Raw genomic sequence first — 15810 nt, 5'->3', positions numbered from 1 at the left:
TCGGTGTTCTTCCATCAGGACGAGTCTGCGGCTATGCGTTACCAGCCGCGGCGCAAAACCGTGTCGTTTTCTTCAATTAGAGAGATGCATCGCTTGCTTACTGTATGGGACTAGTTCAGATCGTAATTATTACTTATTGAATCGGATGGCAGCAATTACGCATTAGTGGTGGTGCTGAAGGCTTCCCCGTTCCAGACCGTGTTTTGCCAAGAAGCTGCCGTGTCTCACACCTGGCCGTGCCGACAAAGGTTGTGGGGTACCGTAATGAAGTATCTTTACAAAGCCTCATACTAAAGCTTCGAGGCATAACAGTCAGATAATTTTTATGATTGTCGAATGATTATAAGAAAGGGTCACTCAATTTGTGCAGTCGGATGGGTCTATACTGCTGACGCGTGGAGAGCTCCTTGTGAGATGTCAGCGGTATGCGGCAGGATTCCAACACCACGGCGTCCAACCAGGTGACAGGATCTGCGTCTACCTCAAAGATAACACCGAGAATTTCGCTGCAATGTGGGGCTGCGTCTTCGCCGGCGCAAGCATCATGCTGACAAGAGCTTTCCTGACTGAACGTATGTCAACTTGTTCTTTATGGCCTTAATTGAAAATAAACAATGAGCACTGTGTCAATAAAAATGAGTAGTGCACCTAAAGTAACTTTCAATGCGACATCATTACGGCAATGAAGGTTTTTATGTAGTGCTAGGCTCCAACAACAGCCATTCCCAGAATGTCATTCCCATCACATTCACAAAAAAGAAGGAACCCCTACGTTTTTCCTACGGCCAGAACATGAAGCATGTTAACGAAATCAAGAACGTTGGCGTAACACTCTCACCGAACCTAAAATGGCATAAACATATAAACCTAGTCTGCTCGAAAGCGCTTCGGAAATTGGGCTTCTTGAAGCGAACGTTAAAAGATGCAACTCTAGAATGCAAAATAACAGCATACAAATTCCTGATACGGCCTTACTTGAATACGCTTTGTTGTCTGGTCACCTCACTGCGCATGCGACATAGCAAAACTGGAAGGTGTTCAAAAAAAACAATAAGATTCAGATATCACCGTTACGATCAGAATTCTTCGCCTTCGTCACACGCTATACGTCTATCACTCAAATCACTGGAACACAGACGTACTTGAGAGCGTATAGGCACTTTACACAAAATTGTGAACAAGATAATCACCATTGACATGCCCATTTCCGTTGCTAACTCAGGTGCAAACACTCGCAGGTCAAAGCCCATTAACATCACGCCCTTCATGTCATTTCTAGATTGTTTTAAGTTTTCATTTTTGCCTTTCACAGCTGAATTGTGGAATAAGCTGGATGTTTCTCTCCGGAAGTTGCCTACCAATAGTTTTTTGAATGAACTACCAAAGCATGTGTTCTGTTAGTTTAGTGCGCATTCACTGTTATGGACCCACTCCTGCAATATCTCGAACTGTGAGACAGCAGTATTTGTAAATAAAATAAATAAACAAATAAAATAGTGGGCACGTGAAAATTGTAGGCAGGTTGCTGTCGCAGCCGAATGAGTATTTGGTTGTCAGGCCGTGAACTTGTGACGCCAGGTGTAACCGTCATTCGCCCACCACCATTGGGCGGGAACCTGGCGAGTCCGAACACTATTCGCAATCAGAATCTACGCTTCGGTATTGAGGGGAGCTTCATGAAACCAGCATGACACACTCGCGATATAGTAATGAGTTGATGCCGCAGCTTCGGAATTCTTTTCTGTTCGGAGTCCGTAAACAGACCTAAGTGTACTATTATGAGCAATATGAAAGGGAACGCAGGAACGCGTGGCAAACAGCCTCGAAGCAGACTCGGAGCGATACGCGGATGGCGCTGTGCAAAACAAAGGGGGAAAGGAGGGTGCTCTTCCAGTAACTGTTGGCACTCCCACCACGCTGGCATTTCTACAAAGCAGCAGTTTACGTCATTTCGCCGATAATATGGTATCGTACGACAGCGGACAACACGCACGGCGGGATGGGGAACAGCTGTTAGAACAGCATCCCCCTTTACACATTGTTTCCGACGGCGGCCGCTGCGTATCGCTGATAGCTGGGTCTGAGGGTGTTTTTTACGGGTTCCTGTGTTCCCTTTCATATTGCTCATAATAGTGCTCCCGAAGGTGCGTTTTGTGTGGGCAAAGAGCAAAGGATTGTTTATTTCACATGTCGGATCGTGCGAGTACATTCCTTGATTCCTCTACTGCCATCTTTTTTTTAATTAACAAAACGGGAACTTTTGGCGCAGTATGCTACAAAACACTTTCAAGTTTTCGTCTCATGACACATAATGCTTTCGCATGAAAAAAAATGCGCGGCAATCCACTCTGTGAAGGTGGTTGGAAAGCGAAGCTGTAAACGACACCCGCAACGATTACCCAAGCACCCTCACTTGAATCCACAGACGTGGCTCTACAAAGAGTGAAACAAGACACAAGTAAAATGTACTTAACTACGCCCTGTATTACTTCAAAGCGATATTTTTTGCTTAGGGTAAATCAATGCATCATTCATGAACGGTGGTTGGTTGAGTTGTGCTGGTGAAGCACATGAGTGGGAACTATTTTTTTTTATAAAATGAAAGGAAGCTGAAACGCTGTCTTAGACTATATCACTTCTCTTCCATCTCTGCTGCATGCCGACGGAGTCGACGAGATCGGCGGCAGAGACAGAAAAGTGAGATGGCATGCGTTGATGTGCGCTTCCTTTAATGTTTATAGCTCCTAAAGCATGCGCAAAGCACGTACACGGCCGCTACACGTGCTGTACGTGGGTGGAGAGCACAGTGGCGTGAGAAGCCACGTGACGCTATCACCGGGCATTTAGCGGTAACGCAGGAGGTAAACCCTCAGATGTGCTCGGGGAGTTCAGCGTCTGTATCCCCCGTCTCCATGTGGGTTCGTAGCTCAATCGGTAAGACAAGGGGCTCTCGCTCCGTTTTAGGGGCGAAGCTCCTTAAGGCGTGGGTCTGTCCATCCTCGACGTATGTATGTAGCCACCTCTAGTTTAGTTCTTGGATTATTTACTAGATGGCGTGGCTACCTCTAGTTTAGTTCTTGGATTGTTTACTAGATGGCGGTACTTGTATATGATGAAAAGATGCGCTTGGATTGTTTACTAGATGGCGTGGCTACCTCTAGTTTAGTTCTTGGATTGTTTACTAGATGGCGGGGAGCGTTGTAATAAAATCCGTTCGCTGTTGGCGCGCGCTCGGAGTCGCCCGATGGATAAGGCTGCAGATGTGCGAGCCCGCGAGGCAGAAGCGCTCCGTGAAGCTGCGCGACGCCGCCGCCAAGATCCCAGCGTTCGAGAACGAGAGGCCCAAGCGTCACGGCAATGGCGCGAGGACCCTGCCGTACGCGAAGCGGCACGGCTGCGGCGCGAAGAGGATCTCCAAAACGTCAGAGAACGAGAAGCGGCGAGAAAGCGCGCGTATCGGCAGGCAGACCCCGATGCAGTGAGAGCTCGTGAGGCGTCTGCAAAACGCATCAGGCGAGCTCAGCCCCAAGGTGCCGACGCGCGGTTTAAGCGAGACTTTCTAGACGTTACGTTCGGACACAGATGTAGTGGGCGAACTTTCACTGAAGAGTCACGGTTTTACCGATGATTTCCCCTCAGGAGCTTCACCCACTCATCATCATTCACCCCGTGGATATGCTGTGAATTTTTTTGTGTTCGTCGCAGGGTCCATTTTGGGGTGTCAGTAACTTATGTTATTTGTTCCCGGGAGTTTTCTGTTGACACCAACGATGGCGACAGAACCCTTGTGGGTAGAAATAAAAGGCTTCGCTTCAAAATGGGCATAGGTTACAGGGTAGTGAGTCGATGTGAGGCTTATGCAAATACTTCCTTCTCATAGAGGGTTTCGGCGGTGCAGCAGTGCGCCTAAAACTGTCATGGATGGGCGTTGGTAGTGCGAAGCGGTTACGTACAGCGCGCATCACTGGTCATTTGCACATGCCCGCAGTTTCATCAGCGACGATTTTAACGTGGTAAGCTCAGGGATGCCCGGTAATCCAGCTCAGTCTACACCCGTTTAACGGCATGGTCTGCAGATATTCCATTGTGCGAATCTGCTTGTCTCCGAGTGCTTGAAGCAAGCCGCCAGAAGCGCTACCTACAGATAGATGGATACCTTGACAAAGAGCGTCCGGTAAGAGAAGCTGGGCACGGAGAGACATTCGCTGCACTGGACATATGCATGCAGTTCCATGTTCTGGGGCAGAGACTCCTGAGGTGTCTTGCGCCATCTACATACGGCGAATGAAACTAACCGCGTACTGTGCTTGCTTGTTCTTCGTGTCTGGCTAAAGCATCTCATTAGAAGAGTGGATTCCTGAATGTATATTGCAAACAAAATATTCGATTGGGTGGCAAGAGTTTCCGCCTTGACACGAGAATCCGAGTAATCTGTTTGTTTATCGCGTTAAAACAAGACGTGTCGTTTGAAGTACTTGTCGCGTGCGGAGGAAACCACCATAGAAATCTATGGAGTAGTGGTGGTCAACAGCGAGGTGACCTTTTATGTGAAAAAAAAAATCGGTGATAAATACCGCCGTTAAGCTATGCAAGAAAGGTCCATTACAACGTTCGTACACGCTAGAAGCAACAAAGGGCTACGAAGAAACGCGAAGGTTTCTTCGCGAAGGCTTTGGTGGTACGAAGGCTTTGGTGGTACGAAAACGCGAAGGCTTTGCTGGTACACTCATTAGAGAAAACTTCATTTCTAAACAAATTCCAGACATTCGTCGCTCGCATTGTGATTTCCAGCAAAAGATGTTTAAAGAGTGTGGGGGAGCACCTGTTGAAATTAACAGAAAAGTAAATGCCGTCAAATGAGTGACCACAGCAGGCAAATAAGCGACCACACCAGTATTCCCAATTAAGAGGATGACCGCCTGCTGGCGTAGGTTACAAACAGGATGAGCCTTGGCGCTTGCCAAGGTTAAAGTGCACCGGTAACTAGAACATGACATCCATGGTTCCGCTTGAGTGCCAGTTGGTTGGTACTTTAACGAAATATGATACGCCATAAGAAAGGTCATACCACGGTGAAACGTTACACAGACGTTAGCCGAAGTTTGTAAAGAAAACGATCATTGGTAATGTTTTGCTTGTGTGCATGCATTTAAATTTTCCCGCAATAACCATTTCTAAACCTGGCCATAAGAGCCTGCAGTTGAGTTCTTTTATTCCCCCTGGAAAACCTGGTAACGACTGGAACAGGAGCCCTCAAAGAAACAGGACGTGCAAGTGCTCTTTAATTTTCTGGATGTTTTTTTGTTTACTCCAGGTGAATTGCGCCACCAAATCAATGACTGTGACTGCACTCACGTTTTCACCGATGTTGAATTTGCCGAGGAAATCACGAAGGCAGCATCATCGTTGAAATTGAAGGTGAGAGGGCGTATTTTCATCTTCATGGAAGAGTGAAATGCAATATGTGGTGTCTAGGAGTGTAAGGGTCCGGCGCAAGTCCCGGCCGCTGCGGCCGCTACGAAATGTCTACCGTCAAAATTCTCTTCATGTGGGCACGTGTTTCGAAAAAAAAAACATTTCGGTCCTGACGGCTCATCCCGGGATGAGGTAACAGTAGTTGAAATAATGACCGTGAAGGTAATGATTAGCGCATGTCTTCACTATGCGCTGTGTATCACTTCGAGCTTTGTCTACCGGAACACACATGGCGCTAGGCGATTGTTGTGGTATAACATTTACCAATCTCACTGGCCTGAGTTTCCAATTTGTGCTAGAGGTGCCACCTCAGGCAGCTATAATCATCAGTAGTAGCCATGCCGTCATCTAGAACTTCAGTGTACAAAGCATTTTCGTCTTTTTATCTGAGCACATCATCTTTGAAAGAGTACCGTCTGCATGGAATGACGTCAGAATTTTGTTGCCAGGTACTGGCAAATTAACACAAAATATTCACGCAGCATGGTTTGCGGCAATGTAAAGATGGTAAATTTCATACCACAACAATCGCCTAGCGTCATGTGTGTTCCGGTAGACAACGCTCGAAGTGATACACAGCGCAGAGTGCACGTAACAATTTAGTTCACGGAGTTATCCCTCCTGACAAAGATGACACTGAAGATACTAAAGTAATGAAATGACTCTTGAGCCCCTCCTCCCGCGTCGAAATCATTCGCCGGAGTGAGTTTCATTCACTGGTGTGACGTAAGTAGCTCCTTATAATTTGCGCGCCAAGCTTGATACCCTAGCATTTCCAACAGTAGTGGTATTCCCGCCTTACTTAGTGTGACAGGAGTGTACACAATTTTACATTCCAAATTATTTGAGGACATTTGTTGGAGTTAGTTTCATGTGGTTGTGAAATAATGGGTAGGTGGACGCATCGTCGCCCAATCTCCGAGCACGAAGGCCTTGGGTATGCTATTCATTTAGGAACATACTGCAGGCCAAAGGCCCAAGCAGGAGGAGCGCAAGGTGGTAACACTATCAAAGATACAATATTGACAACAGCAAAAGCAGAAAGAACAAAAGGAAGTAGAAAACATTGATCGCCAGGCGCATCTAAACAGACACAGCTAAACATTTGCTTCCGATACACCAAGAGAGTTAAGGAAACTTTCGGCTGTATTGTTCTATTCAACAATTGCGTGAAAAAAATTGAAACAGATGGGAAGAAGCTAACAACAGGACTAAGAACACAGAATGAGAACGACGAGTACGGCGAGTAGCCAAGGGTTGGAAGACGGGACTGCAGTCTAAAGCAAGTTTCCGGAGGTAAAATAAATACAAGAATTTAAGGCGCACAAACTTTCTTCCAGACTTTCTTCGAGGATGTAGGCAGTCAGAGACGAGACGGACAGGGCAACATTACGTACAACCTGGACGAGATAATAAGGGTAGCAGAAAGATCCTGCACCAACCTGTATGCCAGCGACGTTGGACCAGTAAAACTACTGAGAGTACAAGCTCAGCTTGGGATGTCCCACTAGCAACTAAAGAGGAAGTAGGAAAAACTCTCAACATCTTGAAAATAGGAGAAGATTCAGGTGATGACGGCATAACCATGGATCTCTTCAAGGAGGGATGAGATATTACAATGGAAAAGCTTGTTGTAATATTTTAAGAATGCTTGAAGACTCATAAAGTGCCCATAGCATGGAAAAACGCCAACATTATTCTGATTCTTAAGAAGGGAGATCCCAAGGACTTAAAGAATTACAGCGCCATCAGCCTATTCTCAGTTGTTTACAAGCTCTTTAGAAAAGTTATAATTAGCCGCATAGCTGACAGCCTCGGTTCTCAACAACAAACAGAGGAGGCAAGGATTAGGAAAGGGTACGCAGCAATGGACTACATCCATGTCGTCAATCAACTGATAGAAAAATTCGGAGAGTACGTGAACCCCTTTAATGGAATTTAGAGATGATGAGAAAGCGTTTGATTTTGTGCTCACCCCAGCCGGGAAAGAAGCACTAGAAGACCAGGGAATAAAGGAGAGCTACATAATCTTTTTAGAAGACATATATAAGGAAAGTACAATGAGGATAACTCTCGACAAGAAAAGAAATACATTTCCGATGCGAAATTTAGTAAGACAGGGGATACCATAGCGTGAAAAGTATCCAGAACATGTCTGGACGGGGTATGTAGAAAGCTTGGTTGGGGAAATGCAAGAATAAGGATAAACGGGGAATACTTGAGCCATTTGAGGTTTGCGGACGACATATTGTAGCTAAGTGAGGCTGCAGAGCACAGGCAAACAATGCTTGAGGAATCGAATCAGAAATCACGGCCATGGGGCTGAAATAAATATGAATAAATCTGAAGTAATCAGGAATATGCATGCCAAAAACGTTCTTTTCAGCTTAGGAAATGAAACGCTAGAAGAACTTAACGATTTAGACGTCCTTGGACAGATGGTTAGTGCTGACCCGAAGCACAAGAGAAAAATCAAGTGCAGAATAGGTATTAATTGGGGGGCACTCGACAAGCACTCCCACATAATGAAAAATAAGCTACCTCTGTCCTTCAAAAGAGCAATCTACAACCAGTGTATACGGCCGGTGATTACACACGGCACTGAAACTTGGCACCTTACCGAACAACTGGACCGCAAACTTAGGTCGGCACAACGGGCCATGGAAAAAGTATGTTAGGAATAGCACTCAGGGACAGGAAACGAGCCACATAGATCAAGAATAAACTAGAATAGAAGATATAATTGTTGAAATAAAGAAAAAGAAATGGGCTCCGGGTATGAGGAGGCTGCCGTAAAAGCTCTCTCTTCAAGACAACTATACGCTCTCTCTCTCTCTCTCTCTCTCTCTCTCTCTCTCTCTCTCTCTCAAAATTAGGGTTCCGCGTGGTGTGACTGTACTGCAGGGGTTCATTCACTTACCCGCCTTCCAGAGGACGTTTCCGGGTCCGGTCGCGTTCAGGCAACGCTTGTTTATGTTTGAGATGCAGGCACGTGGAATTTTTGGCCATCCGCCACTCACTTCACTCTGCTTTTCTCCTTTCGGGACATACAATGCTTTTGCAGTAATACGGAGCCCTGATATTCAAGATAACGTGTTGCTGGGCGTGCTGGTTGAGGTCCACATACATACTGAGTGGCGCAAACACACAACACACAAGAAAGAAGACACGGACAGGCGCTAGCATAGTAGCGCCTGTCCGTGTCTTATGTCTTGAGTGTTGTGTATTTGCGCCACTCAGTATATTTGTAGCCCTGATATTGTTTACCGATGCATATTTCTGTTTGTGTTTTCACCTTGTTTTTCTCTGCGTGACCCTTGTGATACTTAAGTATCTTTCAATTGTCTAACGGTATTCCAGCCGTGCTATTGATGTTCTACGCTGCCAGCAAACTGCAGCTTTAAAGCGAAGCATTTTATTCCGCAGTGATGGCAGCCGCCCTTCACCAAAACGCTCTGCAGGAAAGCCAACTTTAAAAAACGTGTCGCACAAAATGATGATGACTATAATCGAAGGAGGTGCAAGGCTATAATACTCAAATAATTTCCGACTTGCACTTCAGCCCGCAAAAATGCGTGCAGTTTTGTTGGTGTAAGCTCCAGTTTCACAGTATAAAAAAACTACACGGACAATATATCCTCAAGACGCGCCTGGCGACGTTTTTTTTTTCAGCTGGGCTTACGTTTGCTCTGTACTGAGCAGCTATCTCCAATTATCCTTCAGAATTTCTTGCAAAAGCCTGCTTACACTTTACGAACGCAGGGATGGTTTGCCACGGGACCAGCAAAAGGCTTCATCGCCATCAATGACTTCGTGAACATAGATGAGGTGAAGTTCATGGAGGTTCCCATCGAAGACCCACGTAACTCCGTGCTTGCAATCTGCTACACCTCGGGTACAACGGGCCAGCCAAAGGGCGTCGTTGGTACACATTATGGTTTCGTGGCACACATTGCTACAACAGAGTAAGTGTGTGCTTCTGAAAGGCGACATTTCGAAGCTTGAATTTGGCTCTTATCATCATGGCCTAAAATTTGCGTACGCTCTATTTCTTACTGCGTTCCTTGCCTAAAAAGAATGTAAACTTGTTTTTGTTTATGGAATTCCAAGTTGTAGGAGTGAGACCAAGTGTGAATTGTAATGCACGTGGCGGGTTTCTTGCACTCTTACATCCCGGCTTTTCGCTGCTTGAAGTAAAAAACAGACCGAATGGAACGGAAATATGACTTCACTGGTGTCTTTCCTCTCGATGCTTTTGCGGCCGTTGTAAAAATTGGGAAATGTAGCTCGGGGTCAATCATAAACAGCGCCACAAATAAGGCGTGTCAGTTTTGAAGAATTGTTCGTGTAGTATTGCTAGGAAAACCATACAAATTTTTTTACGCGAACGCGGAGGGCTGTTATATCCAAAGCTGTAGGGTTTGACCAGCAGATCTGCACACACTGCTTATTAACACCCGGGAGTTCAAACAAAGTCACCTCATGCCCAGACGATGCCGACATGTCGAGTAAATGTATCTCTGTATTTCGTCACCTCCGCATATGGATCAAACAAAACCCCCGAGCTGCACTCAAATCGTCCAAGAAACAGTATGGTAATCACCGCCAAGCGTCTCAACTAGGTCACTGCCGATTGCAAACGTTCTCGTTTGCACCTTGGGGCTGCATTTTCGTACCCACTGGGGATGGACCAGTTGTGACGTTTTTCCCAAGAGTTGTGGTTGTTCCCAGTGCATCCCAGAAAATTTACAGGAACACCCATAAAGCACATCACAGTTATGAGCTTTTAAGTTCTCGACTTTTGAACTTTTGAAGCAAGCGGAATATTCAGTGGTTGGCCTGTCATTTGCGCTGCTTCATTATTTATTTATTTATTTCAATACATTAAAAGGCCACAGGGCATTACACAAGGGTATACATCACTGTAGTTAAAATAGTATCAGTGAAGCGGCATGCTTGGGGGAAAACTCTCGCTAATTCAAACCTGAAACACGTGCCACGGTTAATTTGAACAATATTGGCCGTCCGCACAGACTAGTTTTCGTTAAACTAGAAGCTGAAGAACAAAGTTCAATGAGTAACTAGAGCCCGCATCTTTCCAAACCAAAACCGCGTGCTTGATCCGCGTACACTGAAGCAGCTTGCATAAACCACGCGGCCTAGCTTTGCTCGCTTGCGGAGCACAGTCCCTTTCTTTGTCCCGCTGGCGCTGCCCTTTTTTAACACAAAAGATTTTATGCCGGGATACACCAAGGTCTCACTGACGTCATATCCTTCACGGAAATGGCATCGCCAGAAAAAGTTCCGTTGACGCGGTTGCGCCCGGATAAGAGCCTACAAACTCTCTCGCTGCAACGGGAGGTACGAAGCGCTGTGTCAAACGCGCTATGAACTTCTTTTTTTTCATTTATTGAACTCATGTGCAAGGAGGTCTGCCAACGCACCTTACATTCTTCCTTATGACCTTCATTGAGATGGCGCTGCCATCTAGGAAAGGCGAGGCGATGTAGTGCATCATGACGCTAATGAGCGCCGACAGTTGGTGCCTCAATGCCAGCACCTAAGTGTGCAGAAAACGTGCGTGAATTGAAGCATCCCAGCAGCGTAATCTGAGTCGCCATCTACTGCTTCCTGTGTGAAGGCCCCGTGTCAGAAAACTGTTGCTTTAAGCGCCACTGTAAGGCAAGGACACCGACGGCCGAATGTAGCGCTCGGGACTGCTTTGGTACTACGGGAGACACGCCAGTGGGAAGCGGAACGCGTTCAGGAATTCACGCTCCAAGGTACGAACTCTGCCTCTCGCTTTCCAGAAGCTTAGCTCGTCGCAACGTTACCGTCTGCCGTACACGCCACGGAGCAGGCCCGAAGTGGTCGCACCTCTACCGAAGCAACTCGGCATCATGACGTCGCTCGCGAACCACATCGCGAAGACATGCTCGCGAAGACATGCTCATTTCGCTGCTGCGGACCATGTGCACCAAACGATTCGCTGACAATCCGTTTGGTTTTGTTCGCATGGTCTGCGAGCGCCTGCGGTTTTGGTCGGATTTGCGCATTGCTTCGGCGCGTGTAATCCAGCGTTTAATGTTGATGCGTCTAACGGTGCCATACCAACGAAATACAAATAGTGATATGGAAGCTCATATCGATGCACAATCAACATTTAACGGCTCGTGTGAAGGCACATTTCACTTTCCTGTTGTACCGATTGCTATGAAAGAGGAATCATCCACATAATTTATTATGCCCCTGAAATTTGTTAGGAGGACCGATACCTGAGAATTGGCGGTGGAGGTTCGAATAGCAGAGGTAGTTTTTCATTTCCCGAGAGTTTGGTGTGACCAGGCTACTTTGGCGACATTAGCTTGTGATGTTATTGCACATTCATGTCTTGTGGCTACCTTGACAACGCTGTCGGTGACATAATCGTCGGTGAACAGAATTGTCGGCGGACAGAATCACCGGATCGCAAATGCAGAAGGAGAGAAAGCGAAGAAAAAAAAACGCTCGCTTCGTTTTTGGTTGCGCTATGCGAAGTACGTATACTTGTTAAGGGTAGCCTGCACCTTAGGCAACAAATTTGCATCAATCTAAACCTTTGACAACTCTTAATTTCCTTAACTTGAGGGCATATCGCAAGACTTTCTCTTTGGACTTTAGGTTGAGAACTTTGACTATAAATACTCATTTGTAACCAAGCTAGGCACCGTTTACCGACGTGACGGCCTTCGATGTCACCTTCTTGTACCTCAACGGGAGTGGAAAAGATTTCTTTGTACCTATTTGTTTTGATTCCTCGTTTTTCTCCTCGTCGATATCAGGAAGGCCGATGACTATTACGTTGTTTTTCCTCATGCTGATATTCATGTCCTTCACTGCATAAGCAAGTTCTTCAGTTACTTTTCTTATACTTGATTTTGCTTCAAGTACAGAGTCACCTACGTGTTCGCAATTACACTCAATTTGCGCAGTCTTTTTGAAGTCTCTCTCAATTTCATAAACCTGGATTATGCTGCTGGCCAGGGTAGCTGTTGTTTCGCCATGAAGTTCTTCCATGAAGACTGGAACATCGTCGGTCTTAGGACCGGCGTTTCGCTTCCACGTCGCCTGCGGAGAGTAGAAGTAGCGAAGGCGTATGCTTACCAGCAAAATACAGTAAAACCCATTTATAGCGAACTGCAACATGCACCGCGATTAGTTCGATATATCCAATAGTTCGATATAGCCGAACCCGCCTATAACGAGCTTATTGTTACGAGTTCGCAATCCGCGGGAGCCCCCCGCCCCCTCCCCAACTCCGCCATCCGCGTATGCAGAAACGAACACAGTACAGTAGCCATTACCAGACCAAAATAATCCATTTATTGCAAGTATAAAAGCTACTTTCCACCTTAACTGCCCACGTTCTAAAAAAAACGGTGATTTTTGTTCTCACTTTCGTTTTGGCGGCTTCAACTAGCATAGCATTCTCTACACGAAACATTGTTTGCACCAGTTCGAGTCCGTGTCCTCAAAAATCTAAGAAGCATTGGCAGAGCACATCGACTGCCGAAAGCGCTTCATTATAAGCGTCGGACGGATTTCACTGGCGACATCATCGGGAACGTTGGCGAACTCTTCCCACAGTTCACCGATGCTGCTGTCTTGGTCCGCATTCACCTACTGGGCGGGTTCCGTCGCGAGTCCCGCGCATCGGAAACAGTTACGGAAAGTATTGGGCGTCACGTCGCTCCGTGCGAGGCGCAATGTTTCAGTCGCGGCTCTTGCTCCGTGGTCGTGGCCAATCCACATCTCAATCGCCGCTCCGAGATCATGCATTTCGGCGGCCATTCTAGGCGCCCACAGTTCGATATATCGGATGTGAACTTCGTTATAAGGAATATGTTTCCCATGTATTTCCGTAACTGAATTATTTTTGTTCGATGTATAGCATAATTCGCTCTATCCGGGTTCGTTATAGCCGGGTTTGACTTAGAAGGTCTAGGGCTAACAGCGCTGAGCAGATTGTGTGCTCGCAGCAAAAGACAAATGACCCGATCCGGGCGCGGTACGCAGACACGTCCAACTCAAAGCACGCCTCTGGTTACAAAACACAACAAAGAGCTATTGGGAACCAGGCACCAACAGTATGCATGAGATACAGTTCAAAAACGAGGCAAGGCTTACCCACCACGACCAGAACCTGTACTTAGACATGAATGCGGGTGGCCGCGAATCCCAAGCAAGAGCTGTAGGAAGCTTTTTATGTACTGTCTCCTGGCGCTACTTTTGTTGCGACGTAGCGGGAGAAGAACGTTTTTGAATCATGAAGGCGGCACAAAGGATGAAGCACGGTGCCAATCTTTGGTGATGTTGATCGGACAGTTAGCAAGCGGCGGCACGGGGAAGGTATTTAGAGCAAAGAGAACCGAAACGTAGCCACGGAGGCCACGATTACTATTTACTACTAGTGCACACATAGTACTGTTTTACACTGAAGCGTATCTAACTCCGTGGATTGCCTTTCTGTTCTCATACCGCAGGGCCAGTACAACGTACGAGGGTGACGTGACGCTTGTATCAGCGCCCCTCATGTACATCGCCGGGTTCCTGTCTATCACGTTAGGGGTGCTGCTGGGACAGTTTGTGGTCATGATGTCGCCAAAAGCAGACGTGCACCGCTTCAGAGAGCTCATCACCAAGTACAAGGTAACAGGCTCCACTAAGCACAATATTGGAGTGAGGTGTAGCAGTGTAATGTAGGGCCTCTGTGTCTGAGATTATCCTTGGTAGCACTTTCCTGGTTGAAATCGGCCGTTTCCTTGATAAACTTAAGGGTACCATGTCTTCAGCGTACATTTCCAAAGCCATATTGTGCCTGATTCTGTTCTCTATAGCAAAATCCTGATGCAATGCACCCCTGGAATATAAAACTGCACCTTTATCACAGTCCTGTTGATTCTCTCACTGGCATCACATATTTTCAGATGATACGTGGCAGATGAGGTTGTATAAAAGAACACATACCAAGAAGAAACACGCTGTTACCCCTGGGTACATGTCTCTGTTTTAGTTCACTACCTTATCAGCAAATTGCCCACCACTTCACTGTCGTTGGCATTAGCAGCATTGTCGAATTTCGCACGAGGGCCCGCTGGAGTCTTTTTGCAGGTAGTTCCGATGTGGCACGCTGTTTTGAATGAAATAAAATTACAGAAGCCTCGTTAGGTTGGGTAAGATTTTATTTGGTTAGGTTTAAATTAGTTTTAGATTGGGTTTAGTATAGGGTACGTTTGATTTATGTTTGCTTAGGCTACGTCTGGTTGAAACAGTCTTTCTAGGTAGATAACGCGATGGAACAACCTGCAAACCGACTTCATTAGTCGCAACACCCGAAGGAACCATCAAGCGCTCTTCCTGCGACCTCATCCTAATCATTTACCACACACTTCTTGTCTCTAACTTGTACGACTCACAGACAAAGGTATGAAGGCTAGGTTCATGGGCCTTCGGGAAAGTCTGCTTGCAGGCCGTGCCGTGGCATCACCTACCTAAAAAGGCTGTTTCAGCGTAACGACCCCTAACCAGAGGAAACTCAAACCCAAGCTAGGCTAGCCTAACCCAATCTAACAGAAACGTAAACTCAACCTAATCTCATCTGAACCAACCTTCCGCAAGCGCGAGATTCATACGGACCCTGAGATTACCCGTAATAGTGTAATAATTCCCGTAAAAGTGGAGCACACTGATCTTAAGCCACACATCAGACAACAGCTTCGCAAAACATAGCAAACAGCCTGGAGTCAACAGACACCAATCTACATGAAATAAAACCACACTTGCGACGATTTTGCACTGAATGCGCCACACGTACACGGAAGTCGTCTTAGCCAGATTACCACTAGACCACACGCAAGAAAAACATTCGCATGTGCTCACAGGCTCTTGAAGACCCCTCTATAGAAGTTGTAGAGATGGCCTAACCGCAATCCAGATCGTAATTCAGTGCATGGAACCCGACACAACATGGCGGAAATACTTTCCACAACTGTACAGACAACACATAGTACTATACCCATCACACTTCTGAGGAGTCGAGCCCATAATCTATAGTATCGCTCCTTAAATTTTGAACCAATGTAACAGATGTAACATAACTGTCCTGATGTTATACACATGTTATCTTATCAATAAAACGTTCAATTTTATTTCATCATTCAGCGGTTATACTTAACACCCGAGTGATATAATCGTCTTGTACAGCGCTTCAAACAAAAACGGCGCTTAAGACGGCACAGAAAGAAGGAGACTACACACACACAATCCTGTTTGAAGTATGATCCAACGAGCCAAACA

At 46.3% G+C, this 15810-nt stretch overlaps 1 protein-coding gene across 1 annotated transcript in view; it reads left to right on the top strand.

Annotated features, from left to right (window-relative positions):
• The window catches only part of LOC144173621 (uncharacterized), a 70075-nt gene that overhangs the window by 32697 nt on the left and 21568 nt on the right, over positions 1–15810 (top strand). Inside the window, exons 3-6 of the mRNA XM_077701965.1 lie at positions 371–572; positions 5315–5418; positions 9238–9440; positions 13998–14163. Coding sequence (XP_077558091.1) covers positions 371–572; positions 5315–5418; positions 9238–9440; positions 13998–14163 — 675 coding nt within the window. The remainder of the gene's footprint in view (positions 1–370; positions 573–5314; positions 5419–9237; positions 9441–13997; positions 14164–15810) is intronic.

This window comes from Haemaphysalis longicornis, unplaced genomic scaffold, assembly GCF_048455015.1.
Source record: "Haemaphysalis longicornis isolate Haplotype H1 unplaced genomic scaffold, Haemaphysalis longicornis Haplotype H1 scaffold_3, whole genome shotgun sequence".
In the NCBI taxonomy this organism is placed as follows: domain Eukaryota; kingdom Metazoa; phylum Arthropoda; class Arachnida; order Ixodida; family Ixodidae; genus Haemaphysalis; species Haemaphysalis longicornis.
This window is presented reverse-complemented; position numbering and strand designations above follow the sequence as displayed.